The sequence below is a fragment of the Callorhinchus milii genome, unplaced genomic scaffold, assembly GCF_018977255.1.
Source record: "Callorhinchus milii isolate IMCB2004 unplaced genomic scaffold, IMCB_Cmil_1.0 Scaffold2, whole genome shotgun sequence".
Lineage (NCBI taxonomy): Eukaryota > Metazoa > Chordata > Chondrichthyes > Chimaeriformes > Callorhinchidae > Callorhinchus > Callorhinchus milii.
Window position 1 is genome coordinate 79,045,707 of NW_024704743.1, and position 22,552 is coordinate 79,068,258.

Below are 22,552 nucleotides of genomic sequence, written 5' to 3' on the forward strand. Positions count from 1 at the left end.
TATAAAGGGATAATTGTGAGATGGAACTTGCAGCATTTCATAATGTCTTCCTGGTAAAATTTATCCCAAGTATCGCCCTACGAAATGTTATACATTTCACTCCATTGTTAGAGCTGATGAAATCCCAGCAGCCGTTAATAAACATTCATGCTGTGTCCTGAAGGTTTAAAAATAAATTGTTATACTGCAAATGAAGAGTGAGACAATAATGCTGCGTGACAGACTTCGCTTAGCTCCAGCTTCCAGTGTCTGCTATCCACTCAATGAAGCTTCGGTATGATTTTTAAGTCATAAAATCTTGCTCATAGAGATTCTCAATTCCCAGACGCTAACTCTGTCAGGTGTTTTTCTGAACAAGGTTTATTGGCAGGGCTACTTCAGTCTGATCAATGAGTCTCAAACTTTACTTTGGTCTCATCAGACACACTCATCAAAATTAAATTAATAATAATGTGGTCCCTCAATCCAATACTGTTTGTGGGACACTGCTGTGCACAATTAGCTGCCATGTTTTGCCCACAAAATACACAATTAATTCACTTTATAGTATATTTTGTGAAGTGCTTTGAGATGTCACAATGACATGATAAGGCGTTATATCAAATGTAAGGATTATTATTATTATCAATGACAACACTCCCCTGAGTTAGGAAAAGTAGCTCTTAATTTCAAAACCTTTGAGAATCCTAATGGCAGAAACTGTTCACAGATCTATGGAAGAGAACTGGAGAAGGAGTTTGATCAATTTGAAGACTGGCTATGTATCTTCCCTTTGTGCAAGGGGAAAGCCAGCCTTGATGATGATGACAGTGTTAATCGAATTACAGGGAAATTTAAGGTTGGTCTTATTGGTTTCTATGGGGGATTGGTCAGAACACCTGGAGAAATTCCCTTCTCTTACAATCATGTCTTGGGATATTTAACATCCACTTGACATACAGATGGGACCTAAATTTTAATGTTTCTCCTTAAGTATGTCATCTCCAACACTGCAGCACTCTCCCCAATGCTGAACTGGAGAGTCAGCTTAGAAGACTATGGGCTCAAATCCCAATATTTGGGCTTGAACACACAACTGTCTGACCCGATGTGAGAGAGCTAATAACTGAGCTGACACCTTGCTCATTGCTCAGTTGTGGCAATGTGTTGGTAAGTAACAGCTCTGAGATGCTACCTCATGTGAAGAGCATTATATAAATACAAGTTGTTGTTGAAATGCACAAATTTTGGCAGCCAGTTTCTTTGCAATTGAAACTCTACATTGGTGTGAGCGAAGTGACTTCAAAGTTACCTTTGCAGGTAGAATTCTCTGATCAGCCTCCAAACTCACCAAAAATACGGCTTCTTTCAGAAACTTCAGAAACTGTAAGTTTTTACAATTCTGAAAAATAAATGGATTTAAAAGACTAACTTTGGCTTTTAGGGTTCCTTTTGCCTGTATCCAGATTCAGACAGTGAAGAAGGCAGCGAGTACAAGATCATGAGGGGAATTCTTACTAACACTCCTGTGAAGGTATTGGTCAGGGTTTATGTGATAGAGGTGAGAATGACTTTTTATTTTCATTACCTCCGTAATAAAAGATTTTGTTTCGCCCACAAAAAATACAGTCATTATACTTTACAGTATATTCTGTGAAGCACTTTGAGACATCTCGAAGAAGTGATAAGGCGCTATATCGGGTACAAGGATTATTATTATTATAATCCATAGTACTTTCAAACAGGGATTGCATTTTGCTGCTTTGCCAATCTCTTGCTGTAATTCTTCACAATTGTAACTGCATTCCTGATGCAATGATGGCTAAATATGGAGAATATGTTTTCATAAGGGTCTTATTAAACTTTTTTGACGATGTCTTTGTAAAGTTCGCCTACAGGCAGGACATTATATAAATGTAAGCTGCTGTTGTTAATATGTCAATAATTTTATTATTTTATTATGAGTACTCAGGAGAATTATCACGTCTTTGCTTTTGTTGTAAGGCCACCCACCTAGCTCCTGCAGACCCAGATGGGAAAGTGGATCCGTATCTGACAATTACCTTAGGCAACAATGTGATCTCTACAAAGGAGCGTTACATTCCCAAACAGCTCAATCCTGTATTTGGAGAGTAAGTACTGCTGTTCTCTTACAATTGAAATGGGAAGGGATCTGGGTGGAAAGGGAAGCAGGGATCATTCGGTCTGGGTTTCATTCTCTGCACCAGCAAAGGGTTTCATTACATCTCAATTTGAGCCCTGTATTGCCATGTATTGCAACATGGAGTTTTAGCCACATCTTACAATGACATGTGTTTCAGCCTGGCTCAGTGGTAGCACTATTGCCCCTGAATCAGAAGGTTGTGTGTTCAAGCCCCATGTTGGTCTTGGAATCACATCGTCTAAATTGACATTTCAAAGCAGTGCTGTGTTGGTTGCATTGTTGGAGGCGCCGTACTTTGGATGAGATGGTAAACCGAGGTCCAATCTGCCTGTTCAGGTGGACGTTAAAGGTCCCATTACACTATTTGAAAAGAGAAGGGAATTTCTCACAATGCCTTGGCTAACAATCCCCCAAATAAAATTGGTCATTCACTTCATAGCTGTTTGTGAGACATTTCTGTGTGCAACTGGCTGCCACGTTTGGCCCACAAATACACAGTTAATCCACTTTACAGCATATACTATTAATGCTTTGAGACATCTCAATGACGTGATAAGGCGCTATACCAGATGCAAGGATTATTATAGCATGTGCTTAACTGGTGTCCACTCAGTGGTGAGGCATTGCATAACGAGTTACTTCATCGGAGCTGAAAGAAGATATGTGGAAATAAAGAGGAAGAGACTATTTGAGAACGCCAATAGCACAATGAGCTCTGCTTTAAGAGTTGCAAACTTATAGTGACCCTGATTTCACTTTAGATTACCTTAAATCAATGTATCACAAGTTTTTAGAAACAGTCTGAAAGGAATTTAGGCAGTGGATGAAAATTGTAATGTGATGATTATTCCTGGTGATAGTTTTCAACAAGAAGCCCAGTCAATAATAAGTCTGACAATGAGTGTGACTCCTCCTGCCAACAACTCCCATCACAATGATTACCTGGCACGGTGCCACCCACAAATTAGAATGATAGCCTGTGGGATTATGGTTTATTTAAAAACAGCACTCTGTTTATCCAGTATCCCATGAACCAGCAAATTCAATGGTCTTCATAGATCAGCTTCAAGCCCATTTATTATGCCAGAGTTGAGAGAGGGTGGTCTCATTAGTTGCCAATCTAGTTATTGACTGGCCTCATTGCCTGGATTCAGCTCTGGCAACAATCAATACATCACGTGGCACATATTTTTAACTGGAAAACAATCTCTGGCATTCAATTCTTTCAAAAGGGTTTCATCTGAAATGCTGACATGTCTTTCTCTTTTGGATGCTCATTTTCTGCTGTACTTTTTCAGGATCTTGTTCTTACGCCAAAAGCGAATATTGCAGAGAAAATAACTAATAATCTGTGTGACACCTTCCCTCCCCCACAATAGCTTGGTCACAAAGTCAGCCCGAAGACGATGACTGATGCCATTGGAATACACAACCACAGAATGTGCAATTGAGAGATTCACATTGACTTTGGTCCCAACAACAACAACAACTTGCATTTATATAGCCCCCTTCATGTGGGATAGCGTCCCGGAGAGCTTGACAATGGCAGAGTCTGACACCGAGCCAGGGGAAGAGGGAGGGGGGGTGACCGTAAGCACAATTAAAAAGAAAGGTCTTTAAGCAGGATTTGAAGGTGGGAGAGACTGGGCAAGACAGAGGGATTAAGAGAGAGAGTTCCAGAGTTTCGGGGCATAGTGGTTGTAGGCAAGGCCACCGATGGTGGAGCGGAGGGGACAAGGGACAAACGTGAGGCCAGAGCCAGCCAAGTGGAAGCAGCAGGTGGTGTAGTGGGGGATAAGCAGATTGGATAGCTAAGGAGGTGTGAGGGCATGAAAGCATTTGAAAATGAGTGAGTGGATCTTGAAATCAATCCGTTCGGTAATTGGGAGCCAGTGAAGCCTGAAAAGGATTGGTGTGAAGGGGGTACAGAGTTTTGTGCGGGTCAGTATCCAGGTGGCAAAGTTTTGGATTAATTGAATTTTGTGTATGGCGAGGAGGGTATTGGAACATTACAGCCGGAAAGTGACAAAGCCGTAGAAGAGGATTTCGGCTGCTCTGGTTGTGATGTACAGACAGGCGGGCAATGTGACGGAGGTGGAAAAAAGTGGTCCTGGTCAGGGAATGGATATGAGGTAGAAAGGAAAGTTGGAGATCGAACATGATGCCTGAGTTGCGCATGGATTCTGTGAGTCTGAGGGCGAGCATAGGGGAAATTGAGGAGTTCAGACCTGCAGGAGAACCAAAGAGAATGGCTTCTGTCTTGCCGACATTCAGCTACAGGAAATTTGCACACATGCAGCAGCAGCGGCAGCAGAAGCAACAGCAGCAGGAGGCGGAGGAGCAGCAGCAGGAGGAGGAGGGTTAATCTAAAGACTTATTTTTAATATAAAAAAAGCACAAATATACTCCCATTTAGAGGATGAGTGTTCATAACTGGAACAGTAGCCATGCTAACAAACTGAGGCACAGCACCCCTATTCTATAAAAGAAATGAGTGCATAAATTGTGTTTTTAAAAAAGGAAAATGTTTCATTATGACTTTTTTTGGAAAGCATTGAAAAGTATAGAATGCAACCATCAAGAACAGTATTGCTAGGATTAAAATGCAAAATGTAGTAGCCAAAATATTTAGTAGCAGCAGCAGCAGCAGCACTATTATTACTATTAGTCGTCGAAAGGACGTCACAAGGCGCTGGACTGACAGAGTTACAGACCTGAGCTGGGGGTCGGGGTGGAGGAGGGTGGAGGGCAGAGGGGGGAAGCAGGGAGATGGAATGCACGGTCAAAGAGGATACATGTGGAAGTTGACCCCATGTTTGCAGCACCTGATAGAGAGCATGTAGATAAGGAAGAGAAGGGGGCCAAGGATGGAGCCTTGTAGTACCTACAGGTGACCGGGCAGGGGAAGGAGAAAAACTTATTTGCCAAGATGTATTGCTGACAGTTTGTTTAGCAGGAATCAAACCATGTGAGTGCAGTCCCACTAAGGTGGATGAGGGAGGAGAGGCGATGGAGGAGGATGGCGTGATCGACTGTGTTGAATACGGCGGATAGGTCTAATAGTGCGAGGAGGCAGAGGGAACCCTGGTCACAGAGAAAGAGAGAGAGGACATCATTTGTTACTTTGACAAGCGCTGTATTTGTGCTGTGGGCAGCCAGTCTGTAAATTGTAATGCTATCCTTTAAACCTTTTGGATTGCTCTGCTGTTCACCCACACTATATAAGTGCAAGTTGTTGTTGTTGTTGATGATGGCAAATTCTCATTTTTCTTCAGTCAAGAAGACCCTGTCACTGAGAGAGTTAAAATACCTGAACATCATCTTGGTAATTGTTAGCGATGTGTGTGAAAGAATGGGTGGGACTCCAGGAAATTCATAATAAATATAGATAGGCCCAATGTAGCCAGAATAATGCACACTGAACTAAGGGACATATGTGATAATGTAATTATAGACCTCATTTTTGCTTCTTGAAAATACATACAAGCTGTGTAGTTACACAAATTCTATTCCACATTTTGATAGGCAGTTCCATTCCATTAGCTTTGATATGTGCCATGCCACGATTTGGGAGCAAGACAATAATTAGTTCACCGTGGGCCATATGAGCAAGGAGGATGTGGCTGAAGTGTAATGAGCAGCATGTATAATATATCCAAGCTGTTCTGAGCATTTGTTTTGACTTTTCTGATGCTGTATTATTGTTTGAAGTCCCCTTTGTTCATTTGCGCACAGGTGCTTTGAGATGACTGCAAACTTTCCACTGGAGACCGAGTTAACAGTTACACTTATGGATTATGATACACTCACCAGTGATGACTTGATTGGCCAAACCAAGATAGACCTGGAGAATCGGTTTTACACCAAACACTATGCCCTCTGTGGCCTGCAACAGATGTACAACATGTCAGTATGAGGCTTCTTATGTTGCATTATCCACTCTCCAATATGGTCATTAAAGTACATACCAGGGGCTAATTGTCAAAAGTCGTGATTTTTAACTAGTTACTTGTAATACACTGTTATTGTTAATGATCAGAGTAAGCTAGATGCCGTTGGAGTTTAGGAAAATATGAAAGTAATTCTATATACATTTCACCTTGACGGGCACAACATTGCCCTATTAAAATAAATCTGAGTTATGGGATGAAATGATCTCACCAATCTGGAGATGAAGTGGTCTCAACTAAGATCTTTCTTATACCATGGTCTGAAGTCATTACAGGGTTAATTACATACTTAGCAAAGGAATGTCAGAATCAAGCCCACCCTCTGTGTTCCTGAGTCAGGTGGGTCCACAGTACTCCAAGGCACTGCTGATGATAGCCCAGCCAGCCTGACATGGAAAGGCAGACCAGTCACTGGGGGTAGGGAGTCATCCAACTCAGGTCAATGCAATTGACCTGATTCATCCTGTTAACCCTGCAAGCCAAAGTCCAAATGGGTAGGGTCATCCTAGCTGGTGAAGAAGTGGGAAAGCTTGTCAGACAGTGCTCTCAGACGCAAGCTATGTGGTTTTAATAGTACCCCAATGCACACTACAGAGTCCCCAAGATTTGGCTCTTGCCAACCTGTCCCTAATACTCTCCAGAATTAGGTAAGCAGAATATGTGCCTCCAGGGAGAGATTCCAAAACACAGCTCTGGAATTTCCATGTATAGGGAGATGCATGGAACTTTATTTGGTTTGGATACTCTTAAGTATGGTAATTGGTTTCCACATGTGTCAGTCACCCAGCTGACCAAAAAAATACTGGGTTCAGTAATCGTGTTACATGTTGCATTCATTCATCATGTGTTTGTTTTTGTGTGGCTGCTTTGAAGGTTTTGTAAGCCTTCATCTTATAATACATTGATCCACAGAAATGTCAATTGTGCTGTCCAAACCAATATATTTTTCTACTTTTTATTGTGTGTGTGTTTGTAGAGGACGTGCTACAAATTATAATCCTGCTTTTCTGAGGTTGAATCATTGTTTGAAATCTGTTCAATTCACCTGCAGCTCAGGATATAATGCGTGGCGAGATGCACAAGTTCCATCTCAGGTATTAATAAAACTGTGCAAAGAGTATAACCTGTCAGACCCTTTGTACACCGACAATGAAGTCAAGATCAAGATCACTGCTGAAAGTACCATCGTCTTCAGAATACCAGATAACATCTTACAATATGGTAATCACCTGCTATTAATCTCTTCTCATCTCTCCTTCAGTGTATATTAAACTGACGAACCACTGATGTATTAATGTATTAATTCTCGCGCTTTGCAAGCGAGAGACCTGGGTTCGATTCCTGGCAGGGTGAAACCTTGGGCAAGTTTCCTTACTCCACACGCCTGATAATAATCCCTCATAAAAACAACAATAAATTGATCATTTCAATCCATGATTGTTTGTGGGACACTGCTGTGCGCAATTGGCTGCTGCATTTCACCCACAAATATACAGTCAATTCACTTTACAGCATATTCTGTGAAGCGCTTTGAGACGTCTAGAAGACGTGAAAAGCGCTATATCAAATGCAAGGATTATTATTATAATGAGAAATCCAGATCATGATCCTACATCAATTTTATAATGGGCCGTCAAAGAGCTCTTTATAGACCTATTCCTGCACGTTCTTTTCCAGGAAACTGGCATTCTCAGAATTTAACCCCATGACTTAATTGCATTGACCTTTTGTGTAACTGTAGGTAAAACTGAAGAGGAAAAGCTACAAAATAAAGCCTTGTATGTGCTTCACAACTGGCAGGACATGCCGGTGGTTGGTATCGAGTTAGTCCCTGAGCACGTTGAGATCAGGGCACTTCACAATCCTGAGAAACCTGGTTTAGATCAGGTAAGCTAACATCATTCTGCAGCACAAAGTGGCTCCTGTGACAATTCCTACCATTAACAATCCACTAGATAAAATTGTTCACTGTTTGTGCTGCTTGCATATTGGCTGCCGTGTTCACCTCCAGTCACTATAATATGCAGAAAACCCTGTGAAACACTTTGTTGAGGTGACAAGGTGCTATATCACCTTGTTAGCGCCTTGGGATGTCCTCCTGATGTGAAGGGCGCTATACACATGTAATTTTGTATTGTATTTTGTATATCAAATGAAAGAATTACTGTTATTAATTTTTTAAGGGAAATTTTTTTTGCCAATTTGCACAGTGTACCACAACTTGCCATTAAGTCAGTGAACAATCCATTCCAAGCAAAGGGAAATATCAATGTGTAGGTGGCATACCTATGGGAAATTCTCCATTTGGTTTGGATAAGCATGCCAATGGGTTTCCATGTGTTAGATCCCCGGCTGACCAAAAAACAAGAGAGATTGTTGACCAGGACACCAGAAGAAACTCTTCTTTTTTTGAATGGTGTCATGGGAACTTTAATGTCCACCTGAAAATGGGAGGACTGGAACTCAGTTGAATGTTTCATTTGATGATTGGTATCTCCGATAATGCAGCCCCTCCCCCAGTACAGCTGGAATGTCAACCTGGACTGTTGGTATATTTTGAGTGGTGGCCAGAAGTGGCCCATAGGTTGTCAACAAGTGGCCCCTGAACATGAGTCTAGGTTAGTCTGTGTTCGATCATTCATGTATTTAGAGTTTTTTCTTGATGGAATATTTCTTTATTTATGGCATAAATCAAGAAATATTCAATCAAGGCAATTTATTTTTTTGGCCGACCATAAAGGTTGGTCCCTCCTGGCCTAGGCTGTGAGCTCACTGCCCTTAGCCATTTGGAAGCCTTGAATAATAAATAGAAGAGTCATTCTCCCCTCCCACCGCCCTCCAGCACCACCCTCAAGCTTGAGAAATTTAAATTTTCTATCCCATCAAAGAAAGAACTTGAATATTTTATAACACCTCACAGTGACTAAACACAAAATACTGCAGATGCTGGAAATCTGAAACAAAACAGAAGTCGCTGGGAACACTCAGCAGATCAGGCAGCATCTACGGATAAAGGAAAGTGAGTCAACGTTTTGGGTCCACGACCCTTCGTCAGAACTCAAACAAAGGGGCATGGACCCAAAATATTGACTCACTTTCCTTTCTCCATAGATACTGCCTGACCTGCTGAGTGTTCCCAGCGACTTCTAGACCATTGACTGTTTTGTACACAACTGAAGTAGCCTTATAAAACTTGCAATTTTACAGTTTTAGATCAGAGTTTATGAAAAACATATGTAGACCATTTAACTCTCCTGCAGATGTTTGAGAATTGCTTGAGTCAGATTTGAATCCATCAAATCTGCAGTGTTTGTGCATGTTACTTATTTTGCTCCAAAATAATTTTGCTTGCATCTTTCTTGAAAGGGTAAATTGCACATGTGGGTGGATATGTTTCCAAAGGATTTGCCTCCACCATCTCCAATAGACGTATCACCACGGAAACCATTGAGGTACTCTCTTTATCCACATGTATGCAGTGTGGACTCCATTTACTGCACATGTGCATTGCACAAGAAGTGATGTCAGCAGTGATCTGACAACTTGGGAGTTAGTGTGAGAGCCAGATGCCAGGATCCTGGACTCATTTGAGAAACAGCTTAGTGCACTGCAATAGAAGATGGATGAGATTAAATGGGCTGAAGGACCTTCTTGATCTGAATATCTCTTGTGATTTTGAACCTCTCTTCTAACATAATAATAATACTTGCATTTGATATATCACCTTATCACGTCGTGAAGACGCCTCAAAGCTCTTCACAGAATATATGTAAAGTTGATTGACCAGGTATTTTGTATGGCAGCACCAAGTGTACAAAATGAATCGTGATTTCTGAGAACCTCATTGTAATGAGCAAAAAAGATAGTAACAGCACATATACTTGCCTTTAAATTTAACAGTATAGAAATTATTTTTAATTGAAAAAAGGACTCCCCTTATTGCTTACTGTGTTGTGTTGGTAGTGACCCAACCAGACCAGGAAGCTAAAACAAAAACAGAAGTCGCTGGGAACACTCAGCAGGTCAAGCAGCATCTATGGAGAAAAGAAAGTGAGTCAAAGTTTCAGGTCCACGACCCTTCGTCAGAATGCAGGAAGATCAGGAAGCTCTCAGGTTTCAATACCATGTTCAATTAGCTGACATTAGCCAAGATCCGAGTGGAAGGGGAGATGGGGCTTTAACTCACCTAACCAGCTGGGGGAAAAAGTAACCCAGATGAGATTCCCACTTTGACTGCTACATAGTCATAATTCATTAAAATGTATTTGTTCATTGCTGTTGGGTTTGGACAAGATGAGCCTCCATTATGTTGTTCCTCCCCACTTCCCCAGGCAGTGAAATATCATTGCCAAGACTCATTGCCACTAATAAGAACAGATGAGGTGCTTGGGAGACCATCCTGACACTTTACATGATCATGAGTTCCTGTCTTTAAGAGGGTGGGGGGGAAAGTATATTGCAAATCTTTACCCTGTGGGGACAATGGCAGATTTAATGAAGGTGTTCATAATAATAGTTCTTATATTTGGTGCAGTGCCTTTCAAGTCTGAAATAAATAAAGGAAGTCACTGGGAACATTCAGCAGGTCAGGCAGCATCTATGGAGAGAGGAAAGTGAGTTAACGTTTCAGGTCGATGGCCTTTCATCAGAACAATCAGCTACGAAAGGACAGATGAAAAGTCATCGACCTGAAACGTTAACTCACTTTCTTCTCTCCTTAGATGCTGCCTGACCTGCTGAGTATTCCCAGCAACTTCTGTTTTTATTGTACTGACTATGTGTTTTGTGGGCAAACAAAGTCCATTCATATTTAAACATTTGCGGCTGCTGGAAAGTAAGATGTACTGCGCTGAAAATACGCAACAAGGTACAAGAGCCAGTTAACAGCTTCACTTCAGTACTTTCACGAGCAGGATCCACTGAGACTACAGCACTTGGCACTTCACTTACCAGACAGAGAAGAATGAAATGTATCCATTTCATCTCTGAAAGATCCATTCAAATGAATGTAGATTTACTGATGAGGTGTGGAGTCCATTATCAATTGGTGTTGATGGAGGCAAAACCACTAATTGTATCTGAAATCACTGGGATGTTTTTTAATCTACCTTATGGATAAGAATAATAGAAATTACAGCTATTTGGCCTATCTGCTGCTGTCAGTTCCTCCACTGGAGCTATACAATAGGAGCTAGCACATAGTTCATATGGATTGAGTAAATGGATTCAGGAAAAAACAAATTCTTTCAAATCATTTGGTAATGAGGGTTTGGGTGGAAATTATTATAATTAGATATTGCAAATTTTATTGCCAGGAAAACTTGTCAATTTCTGGGCAATCTACTTCAAACCTTTAACTAGGTTATTTTAGAAATGCTAACATTATGTCACTCCATGTTACAATATATTCTGTGAAGTGCTTTGAGACATCTCAATGCTGTGATAATTCTCTATATCAAATGCAAGGATTATTATTACCTTTAATAACAAATAAAGAGAATTATTGTTCATTCTTCAGTGCATCATCATTGTATAAAGAGATCAGAAGTCAACTTTCTAATTCCTGATCCATTCACTATAGCACTTCTTGTACTTTTTCATACAAAATGTGCTCTTTTACAATATACCTGTGGTTTTCTGCTCCCCCTCTAGTTATGAGCTCCGGATAATCATCTGGAACACAGAGGATGTTATCCTGGATGATGTAAACCCAATCACACAGCAGAAATCCAGTGACATTTACGTCAAAGGGTAAGACTCAGAAAGAACATGAAAATGCACAGCAAGGCTGAGAAGTTCCAAGCGGAACTGCATGCCCATTTATTAAAATTCTTTGATTAATATAATAAATCTTCGACCTTGTGTTCTGAACTGATCGTTGCTTTGCTATGCAGAGAATCAATTTGTTGTTTTCCCTCCACCAAGAGAGCCAGTAATTTTCCTGCCTTGCAGTTATGTATTTTACAATCAAGTAAAACTATTACAGATCATTGTCTCATCCTTTCACTTGGTTGTTGATGACATAAGTAAGGCCCCCTGTACTTCCCTTGTTATCTGTATATTAAGACATGATTAACATTCCCTACAGATTAGACTTCATTATAATGTAACTGGTTATGCCCCACCATGCTTTCACTCCAAAAAAAGCGTTATTTTAAGCACTTTGAGACATCTCGAGGAAGTGATGGGGCACTATATCAAATGCAAGGATTATATTATTAGATGGGAATTTGCAACAACATTGCGAAACATGAAAACCTGCAATGGAATTTCAGGCTCTACAATCAAGGTGCTTGCCAGTTAGTGAATAATTAATTCAAAACCTTTTTATAATAAATAATAAAACTTACTCTGTTTTTTTATAATAATAATAACAATAATAATCCTTGCATTTGATATAGCGCCTTATCATGTCTTTGAAACGTCTCAAAGCGCTTCACAGAATATATTTTGTGGGCTGTATATTTTAACTTTAGTTAAGCAAATACAATCAAAGTGGAACTATTATTTTATATTTAATTGTGCAAATAAGGCAGATAGAATACAATCCATGTAAATTTTAACTGCTGGGATATAAAATATAAAAACTGAATTAAATGCAAAAAAAAATCAAATACAAATATTATTATTAAGAGTGGTATAAACACAGAAGTTTATGCCTCAGTGTCACACCTCTCAGTGGTGGCTGTGCTGCTGAAGCTGGGGTGAAGAGTGGTGATAAAGGGCTATTGTCCAGTAGAGATTGTCTAAATTGCACAACAAAGATTAAATAATAGTTGTAGAGAAACACAAAGTACGGCAGAGTCCTGAATTTATCAACAACAACAACAAGATTTCATTTATAGAGCGCCTTTCATGTCGGGAGGACGTCCCAAGGCGCTGTACAGTTGGGTCAGGACCCGAGCAGGGGGGAAATGGTCAGGGTGAGGGGAGGGAAGGGAGCGAGGAGGGGGTAGAGAGTCGAGAGGGGAGCTGAAGGCACGGTCAAAGAGAAAGGTCTTGAGACCGGCCTTGAAGGAGGAAAGGGAGGAAGCGGCGAAGGCACTGGGGGATAGAGTTCCAGAGCCTAGGGGCTGAGAGGCTGAAGGCCCGACCACCGATGGTAGGGCGGTTGGGGCGGGGGGTGTGGAGCAGTCCGGAGCCAGAGGAACGGAGGGTACGGGCAGGTAAGTAGGGGGATAGTAGGTCGGAGAGATAGGAGGGAGCAAGGCCGTGAATGGTCTTATAGGTAAGGATGAGGATCTTGAATTCGATCCTCTGGGGGATGGGAAGCCAGTGGAGGCGAACGAGGGTGGGAATGATGTGATCAATGTTTCTTTCTCACTCAAACTTCAGGTGGATCAAGACTCTGGACAAAGACAAACAGGAAACTGACGTCCACTTCAATTCATTCACGGGGGAAGGAAACTTTAACTGGAGGTTCATCTATCGTTTCGACTTCCTGCCAACTGAAAAGCTTATTGTCTACAAGAAGAAAGATTCAATTTTTTCTCTGGACGAGACAGAGTACTGTGTGCCCCCAGTGCTCACTCTGCAGGTCTGGGACTATGACTTGATCTCTGCAAATGATTTCTTAGGTAAGTCTGGGAACACCAGAAATTATTCAATTAATACAAACCACCTAGCAGATCGAGAAGGTTTTGGGTATTCATTTCCCCAAATAAAACATAATAGCGTGTTTGTGTATTTGTGTGTGTTTGTTCCCTTCCTAATTTTCTTATTATTTTTACCTGCCATAAGAGTAATAAGCCTTAATCATGGCTAAAAAACCTATCAGGAAATTACTTGTGAGCATATGTTCCTCCAAAGCTGTCCTCTCCATTGTGACCAGCATTTATTCAGAAAGGTTGTGAATAAGGGGCACATGGTATACTTCTCCTTAAGCCATATTTTGCTTAGTATTTGTGTCAGCATTCCTTACCCACGTGCTCCAAACTCTCTCCCTATTTGTCAAGCTTCGCCACTTTTAAGCACTGAGATGCTGCCTTTCTGAAGGGCACTGTATAAATGAAAGTCGTTCTTTTTGTGTCTCAACCATCTAACTGATTGTATCTGCCACAAACTGTGCATAAAATAGACTAAAGAACAACAAACAACAACAAATTACATTTGCATGCGCTTTTCAAGTAAGTCAGGTGGATTGCCCAAAACGCTGGACAGTCAGGATGAGCACCCATTGGGAACGGGGATTGGGATCAGGAGGGGTTTAGGGCAGGGAGGGTGGGGGTAGGAGGGTGACCGAAGGCGCAGTCAAAGAGGAAGGTCTTGAGACGGGCTTTGAAGGAGGCAAAGGAGGGAGTGAGGCGAAGGGACTGTATGGAGTTCCAAAGGGTGGGGGCAGAGAGGCAGAAGGTTCGACTGCCAATGGTGAGGCGGGCCGGGCGGGGGACGTGGAGCAGACCAGAGTCCGCCGAGCAGAGGGAACGGGTAGGCTGGGAAGGGGTTAGCAGGTAACAGAAGTAGGAAGGAGCAAGGCAGTTGAGGGCCTTGAAGGTGAGGACGAGAATTTTGAACTCTATCCTCTGGGGGATGGGGAGCCAATGGAGTAGGATGAGGGGGGGGGGGTGTTGGGTTCACGGAGCCTAGTGAGGGAGGGGACACCAGCTGCAGTGCTCTAAATAATCTGCAGCTTGTGGAGGGAAGAGTTGGGAAGCAGGGAGCAGTTCAGGAGCAGTTTATTGACTAGTTTTTCAAAAGGACACAATAACTGCATGAAATTGACAACATTTACACAACAATTATGTAAAGGTCTAGTTCATGTGGCAGGTTCCATTAAATTCCCAATTAGAAGTTTTCTGTGTTTATTCATCAGTGAAATTACTTGATTTACTTTAAACTATTTTAATTAATTTAATATGAATTTCCTGACGTATCACTAACATTTTAAATATAATTCCTGCATGATGGATTTTTCACTTTAAATAAGACCAGAGTAAAAGACGCATATTATTCAATATCATGCACACTGTTATCTATCAGTAATGGATGGGCAGCTCAGCAGATCATACTTGCATATTAGTCAGGCTTGTTTCTGCAGATCAAGGTGCTATTAGAAATAGCCTGAAGCTGCTTTATACATAATCAAAACGGTTTGTTATTTTTTTTACTATATTTTCTGTACTTTTTTTAATTGGGCAAAGATACTAGGTTATTTATTAATTCAACCCTAAGGTCATGTTGATCTTCAGTGAGGCTGGCTGAACTGCCCTGCTAATATATTATGGCATAAATAAATTGCTATATAATGGGATTTTACCCATGGCAAAAGGTACACAGAATTCAGTGAAGGCAAAGATATATTGAGTTGTTGTTTAGGGAGCTTGGTCAAAATGGTGGCTGATGTTAAGCAGGGTGCCTCAGGTCTGTACTGGGAACCCTCCTTTTCCTTGTGTAGATTAATGACCTGGGTTCACAGATCCGGTGTAAGGTAGGTAAATTTGTAGATGACTCTAAATTGGGGGGATCTGTGCAATCTAAGGAGTCTTACAAAGAGAGCTTGATCACATCCTTTGGATGAGACATTAAATCAAGGTCCTGTCTGTCTGTTCAGGTGGACGTTAAAGATTCCAGAGCACTATTCAAAAAGAGAAGGGAGTTTCTCCCACTGTCCTGGCCAATAATCCCCAAAATAAAATTGGTCACTCACTCCATGGCTGTTTGTGGGACATTGCTGTGTGCAAACTGGCTACTGCGTTTCGCCCACAAAATACAGTCAGTCCACTTTACAGTATATCCTGTGAAGAGCTTTGAGACATCTCTACGCCTCGATAATGCGCTATTATCAAATGGAAGAATTATTATTATTATTATTAAGATATGTGCACGAGCTGATAATTGGCAAATGAAGTTTAATGCAGATAAATGCAAGGTACCACATACAAGATGTAAGAATAAGAAACACAGGTACTCCATGGGATTGAAAAAATAAACCCAGATCACTACTTCGGAATGTATCAAGACATTAGAATAATAGGTTTAGAATTGTAACGCGCAATTTCAGGACAGATCCCAAGCAGTTTTCCTTTTCTCTTCAACAGTACCTTAATAATAATAATCCTTGCATTTGAAAAAGCGCTTTTCATGTCTTATCGACATCTCAAAGCGCTTCACAGAATATGCTGTAAAGTGAATTGACTGTTATATTTGTGGGCGAAATGCGGCAGCCAATTGAGCACAGCAGTGTCCCATAAACACTCGTGGATTGAAAATGACCAATTTATTATTGTTTCGTTTTTTGGAGGGATTATTATTAGGCGTGTGGAGTAAGGAAACTTGCCCAAGGTTTCGCCCTGCGTGGAATTGAACTCAGGTCTCTCGCTTGCAAAGCGAGTGCTCTAACCTCAGCTCCCCTCTCAACTCTCTACCGCCTCCTCGCTCCCTCCCTTCCCTCCCCTCATCCTGACCATTTCCCCACTGCTCGGGTCCCGACCCAACGGTCCAGCGCCTTGGGACGTCCTCCCGACGTGAAAGGCGCTCTACAAATGCAATCTTGTTGTTGTTGTACTTAGAGAATAATTAACAATTCGAACAGGTTGCCAGGATTGGGGGTTGAGGTGAATACTGGACTAATTTAAAAATCAGCTTGATGCTGTGAATGGAAGGATGGGGTTGTGTATTCTGGAGGGATGAAATCAGATGGACTGAAGGATTTCTTCATCCAAACCCATCTTATGATCATGTGAGGGGTACTTTTTGTAATGTGGAGGGTGACATTAGTCCTGTCTGTGTGCAACCAGGGTTTCATTCCCGTCTCTGAAAATATAATCGACATATAACCTTAATGGCTGGGAAAGGGTTTTCATCCTCGGATATCAGAGAATTCACTTCATCCAATTCTTTCATGAGCAGATTCGGGTTTAACCATGAAGTTGGAGATGCTGCATTTGATATAGCACCTTTCTCATTGGGAGGACATCTCAAAGCACTTCATAGGAGATAGTACATACTTGACCAGGCCGCTCTATTTGCTCAGCAAGCACTGACCTGCTTCATGTCTCCCGCCCTATCCATCTCACCATCTGTGGATGAATTTTCAGCTATTCTGTGTCCATTCTCTGGAACACCCAATACCTCCCTCACCTCCCCTCTTTCAAGACACCTCTTTGACATGTTTCGGTCATTTTTTCTTCCCCACCCCCTTCAGCACCCATTCCCAGCTTGGGTGCCCAATCAGCAGTGTCAAGTACTTTGAGGCGTCCTCCTGACATGAAAAGCAAAATAAAAATTTAGATTGTATTGTAAAGTGTAGTGACTGCGTATTTTGTAGACAAGCTTCCACTAGGAGCAGTGATGTTTTCAACATTAAAACACTTAAGATGCTTACAACAACAACAACAAAAAGGTTCCATTTATAGAGCGCCTTTCACGGCGGGAGGACGTCCCAAGGCGCTGTACAGTTGGGTCAGGTCCCGAGCAGGGGGGAAATGGTCAGGGTGAGGGGAGGAAGGGAGGGAGCGAGGAGGGGTAGAGAGTTGAGAGGGGAGCTGAAGGCACGGTCAAAGAGAAAGGTCTTTAGACCGGCCTTGAAGGAGGAAAGGGAGGAGGCAAGGCGAAGGCACTGGGGGATAGCGTTCCAGAGCCTAGGGGCTGAGAGGCTGAAGGCCCGGCCACCGATGGTAGGGCAGTTGGGGCGGGGGATGTGGAGGAGACCGGAGCCAGAGGAACGGAGGGTATGGGCAGGTAAGTAGGGGGATAGTAGGTCGGAGAGGTAGGAGAGAGCAAGGCCGTGAATGGCCTTGTAGGTGAGGATGAGGATCTTGAATTCGATCCTCTGGGGGATGGGGAGCCAGTGGAGGTGAGCGAGGGTGGGAGTGATGTGGTCCCAAAGTCTGGTGTGGGACAGTACACGAGCTGCAGAGTTCTGAATGACCTGCAGCTTGTGGAGGGAGGTGCCGGGAAGGCCAACGAGGAGAGAGTTCCCATAGTCCAGCCTTGAGGTGATATAGGCGTGAACCAGAGTTTCAGCAGCGTGAGGGGTGAGGTAGTGCCGTAGTCTGGCGATGTTCCGGAGGTGATGGAAGGCGGGGCCAGTTGTGGCGCAGATATGAGGGAGAAAGGACAGCTCAGGGTCGAACACGAGGAGGCAGAGGGAGCCCTGGTCACAGATGGTCAGGATGTCATTGGTGACCTTGACCAGGGCAGTTTCTGTGCTATGGGCAGCACGGAAAACCAACTGAAGGGGTTCGAATAATGAATGAGTGGAGAGGAAAGAGCACAGCTGGGAGGCGACAACTCGTTCCAGGACCTTGGACAGGAAGGGGAGGTTGGAGATGGGCCGGTAGCTTGATAGCTGCGATGCATCAAGGGAGGGTTTTTTCAAGGTGGGAGTGATGGTGGCAGTTTTTAAGGGAATGGGAACAGAGCCAGAGGAGAGGGACAGGTTGATGATGTCTGTGATATGTGGGGCAAGGAGGTGGAGATGGGAGATAAGGAGTGGAGTGGGGATGGGATCAAGGGAGCAGGTGGTGGGTTTCAGGGATAGGATGAGTTTGGTGACAGAGGGTGGGGAAACGGGTACAAAAGTGTGTAGGGGAGGATGGGTAGGAGTCGGAGTGTGGGAGGGAGGGGGTGGGTGGATGTTGGAGGGGAAGTGACCGCAGAGCGAATTCCCTTGATTTTGGATTCAAGGAAATCCAGCATCTCCTCGCAGTGAAGGTTGGAGGAGATGACCTGCGCGGGGTGGCGGGGGGACGGAGGAGTCGGGATGTGGTAGAAAACAGTAGCCTGGGGTTGTTCTTCGCCTCCAGGATTATCCTGGAGTAGAAGGACGATTTGGCCGAGGCTAGAGTGGAGCGGTAGGTTTTGAGGAGGTCCAGCCAGATTTGTCGGTGGACCGTTAGGCCAGATTTGACAGGTGCGTTCAGCGGCCCGCACCTGGCTCTTCAGTGAGCAGAGGTGGGTGGTGAACCAGGGGGAGGAGCGAGAGTAGGAGACAGTACGGGAGGTGATGGGGGCAAGAGTGTCAAGTGTGGAGGAGAGGGTGTTGTGGAGGAGGGTGAGAGCAGAAGAGGGGTCAGTGAGGGTTGAAGGCCAGAGGGAGAGGAGTTCAGAGGACTCCAAGGCAGCGGTTAGGGATTGTGGGGTAACTTCTTCCAGGGCGGTAGAAGATGGTGGTGGGTCTGGTGGAGGTGGGGAGGGGGTGGAGGTGGTGAAGGAGATGAAGTGGTGGTCGGAGATGGCCTTGTCGGTGATAGTGACATCCGAGACACTGAGGCCCCGGGTGATCACCAAGTCGAGTGGGTGGCCGTGACTGTGAGTGGGGGAGTTGATGTGGAGGGAGAGGTTGAGCGAGGAGAGCAGGGAAGAGAAATCTGAGGAGATGGAGCAGGAAGGGGGTGAAGTGCAGGTTAAAGTCGCCCAGGATGATGAGGCGATCAGAGCAGAGGCAGAGAGATGTAAGAAGTGTCGAAATATTGGAGATAAAGGTGGGAGATGTTTTAGGGGGCCGGTAGAGGAGGAGGATTTTGAGCGAGAGGAGGGAGGGTGGGGTGCTCGAAAGAGGGGAAAGAGCCAGAGGAGTAGGGCAAGTGGTGTCCTTGAGATAAGGGCTACACCCCCGCCATGGCGGTTGGGGCGAGGCATGTGGTGGGAGGTGTAGCCGGGTGGTGTGGCTTCCGTGAGGGGGAAGATGTTGCCTGCGGTGAGCCAGGTTTCCGTTCAGGCCATGATGTCAACGCTCTCATCAAGGATGAGATCGTTGATGACCAGGGCCTTGTTACAGAGGGAGCGGACGTTTTGTAGTCCGCTGTGGAGGGAGCGGTTGACAGAAGGGTGTGTGTGAGGGGAGGGGGCTCCAGGTTGTGAAGCTTAAATGAGTTGTTGAGAAATGGAACTGTGCAGTTGATTGAATTACGACTGTATCTGAAAAATATTGCGTTGAAGTGATTTATCTTATTGATTTTTACCCAATTCTCCTAGAGAAATCCAATAAATTCTAAAAACAATTTACTGCAAATCTGAGTCAATCCTTTGATTTTTTTTCTCTCCAGGTTACATTGAATTTGATCTGACCAAAATGGTCCCAGGAGCGAAGAATGCCCGGCAGTGCAGGCTCAGCATGGCGATGGAAAACACCCACCAAACCATATCCATTCTGAAAAAGAGGCGAGACCGAGGGTGGTGGCCTTTTATCAAGATCCAACCAGTTGAAGAGGAGGAGGAAGAGAGAAAAAAAAAGAAGGAAGCTATCCGAGTTGGCGACGTGATATACAAGCTTACTGTAAGAAGACATCAACCACATTTTGTAACATAATTCCAAAAGATTTATTGTAAGCCACGTCAGATCAGTAAAGCCAACCATTGTTCATTATAAGAATGTGCAGCACCAGAAAAGAGCCCCACAGGCCATCTGTTTGGTTCCATTTAATCCCAATCCCCCGCATGGTCAAACGTTAACCAGTTCCCTCTTAAATTGGCCCACACTATCTGCTTCTACTACTTCCTTGGGATAACATTCATTTACAAAATGCACAGTCACTATAGTGGAAATTGATGAATTAGCTTAACTTAACAGTTTAAATTGCTTTGAGATGATTTGACAATGTGATAAGTAAGGAGCTATATTGAATGCTAGGATTGATATTATTATTGTGAATTGTTCTACTAGCTGACCATTCTCTGGATAAAGCAATTGATTTTAAATTATCTTTTCATCTTCTCCTTCTTAGTTTGAGAACAGGATCCCTTGTAGTGGATCTCTTCCTTACTTACAAACTTCCTTACTATATCATGTATATAGATATATATAATATTTATGACTTTTTGTAGAAATAGAGGGACTTTAGCTAGACTTTGCGAATTTCATTAAACTAGGATGAATTATACATTCTAAAGAAGGGAGCTTAAAATTTCAAAGATACATGGACAGATTAAGTGGTTGGGCAGAACTATGGCAGATGGAATGCAAATAGAAATAGGTGAGGTAATACACTTCGGATGTAAGAATGATGGATTGGAATTTATTCTAAATCAGTGGGATTATCTTGATAAAAGGCCACCACTCTCGGTCTCACCTCTTTTTCAGAATGGATATGATTTGGAAACATACAGAGAGGTAGATGAACAAACAGTACAGGAGAGTGGGATTAGCTTGGCTCATATGGAGAAAAACACCAGTGCAAGCAGAACTGCTGCATAAAATGAATAATTTAATCCTTACATTTGATATAGTACCTTTCTTGTCGAGGGGACATCTCAAAATGCTTCGTAGGATTTATTGTAAAGTGTATGGTGGTTTGTAGACAAATGCCTATTTCTGAGCTCTAACATTATCTGATTTTACAGTTCTATGTTAAGCATTTGGCTGAAACATTTTCATTCCTCAGGTGCTCCAGTATATGTGTGTGTGGTTGCGCGATAGCAGAAGTTTATATTTTTAGTCAAACTAATTAACTGGAGGCTACAGCAGGCAACCAAGGAAGGGTAAGGCATACTGGCAAGCTGTTTATGAGAAAATGTTTTATTATTAAAATTATGGATAGGATTTTCCCTCCCTTATTTTGTCATGGGCTTGATTACACTATAATATATGCATAGTGATAAACACTACAATAATTAAATTTTTGCTTCCTTCATCATCTCGTGCTCTCACATGATTCATCGTTTCTCCCTGCTGGAAGAGAACTGGGATATTTACTTACTCACACATAGAATAGGCTATTGATTGAGAGTCAATTCTTCACAAATTATCTAGATTTCTCTCTGTCTGTAATAGAAATACAATGCAATTTTACATTGTAAAGATGCTTTTACATGATACCTTTTAGGTCGGATGTCTCAAAGCACTTGATATAGTTGACTGATTTAAGGTTTAGATTGACTAAATGATTAAATGTTAGGAATTTGAAAAGAACAGGAAAAATGTGAACTTAGCATTTCACAGGGATGAACATGCAGTCAATGGAAATTTGCTTGGTCAAAACACCGCTGACAATTCCTTAAAAGTTTGGATAGTCTTCAGCCACTAATCCCTGGAACTCTCTTTCAAAACCATTTTGCTTTGCCAGCACCATCTCTGTTTTCAAACACCTCCTAAAGAAACATATTTCTTTGTTCTGCTATTGGCCAACATCTCTTATTTTACTGCTTGAAGTCCACCATTACATTTGCAAGTTGTCAGCCTGGTTTAGGTAGGGGCAGTCTGGCCTTTGAGTCAGAATTGCATAGAATGATACAACCACAGAAACAGACTATTCAGCCCAACTGGCCCGTGCTGATTTTTGGTGCAACTTTAATCCCCATGTTGGGACTTTGAGCTCGCTGTTCATCCAGCGGGAATAAGGCGCTTATTAATCAAAGCTGTAAATGTGAGGTGTATACTGGAAATCAAATCCACATTGGAGAAATTTTATTTGAAGGCTCTGTGTTCAAACCTAACATTGCTCTCAGTAATACTGTTTTTTAATAACACTTGGGTGCGAAGTAAAGCTGATAACACCACCCTGATGACCAATGCTGTGTA

General features: G+C 42.7%; 1 protein-coding gene across 1 annotated transcript in view; it reads left to right on the top strand.

Annotated features, from left to right (window-relative positions):
• The window catches only part of LOC103185112 (fer-1-like protein 4), a 64,078-nt gene that overhangs the window by 36,288 nt on the left and 5,238 nt on the right, over positions 1-22,552 (top strand). Inside the window, exons 26-35 of the mRNA XM_042346998.1 lie at positions 710-838; positions 1,424-1,540; positions 1,984-2,111; positions 5,879-6,049; positions 7,145-7,314; positions 7,835-7,980; positions 9,460-9,545; positions 11,746-11,844; positions 13,429-13,670; positions 20,082-20,311. Of these exons, the coding sequence (XP_042202932.1) occupies positions 710-838; positions 1,424-1,540; positions 1,984-2,111; positions 5,879-6,049; positions 7,145-7,314; positions 7,835-7,980; positions 9,460-9,545; positions 11,746-11,844; positions 13,429-13,670; positions 20,082-20,311 (1,518 nt within the window). The remainder of the gene's footprint in view (positions 1-709; positions 839-1,423; positions 1,541-1,983; positions 2,112-5,878; positions 6,050-7,144; positions 7,315-7,834; positions 7,981-9,459; positions 9,546-11,745; positions 11,845-13,428; positions 13,671-20,081; positions 20,312-22,552) is intronic.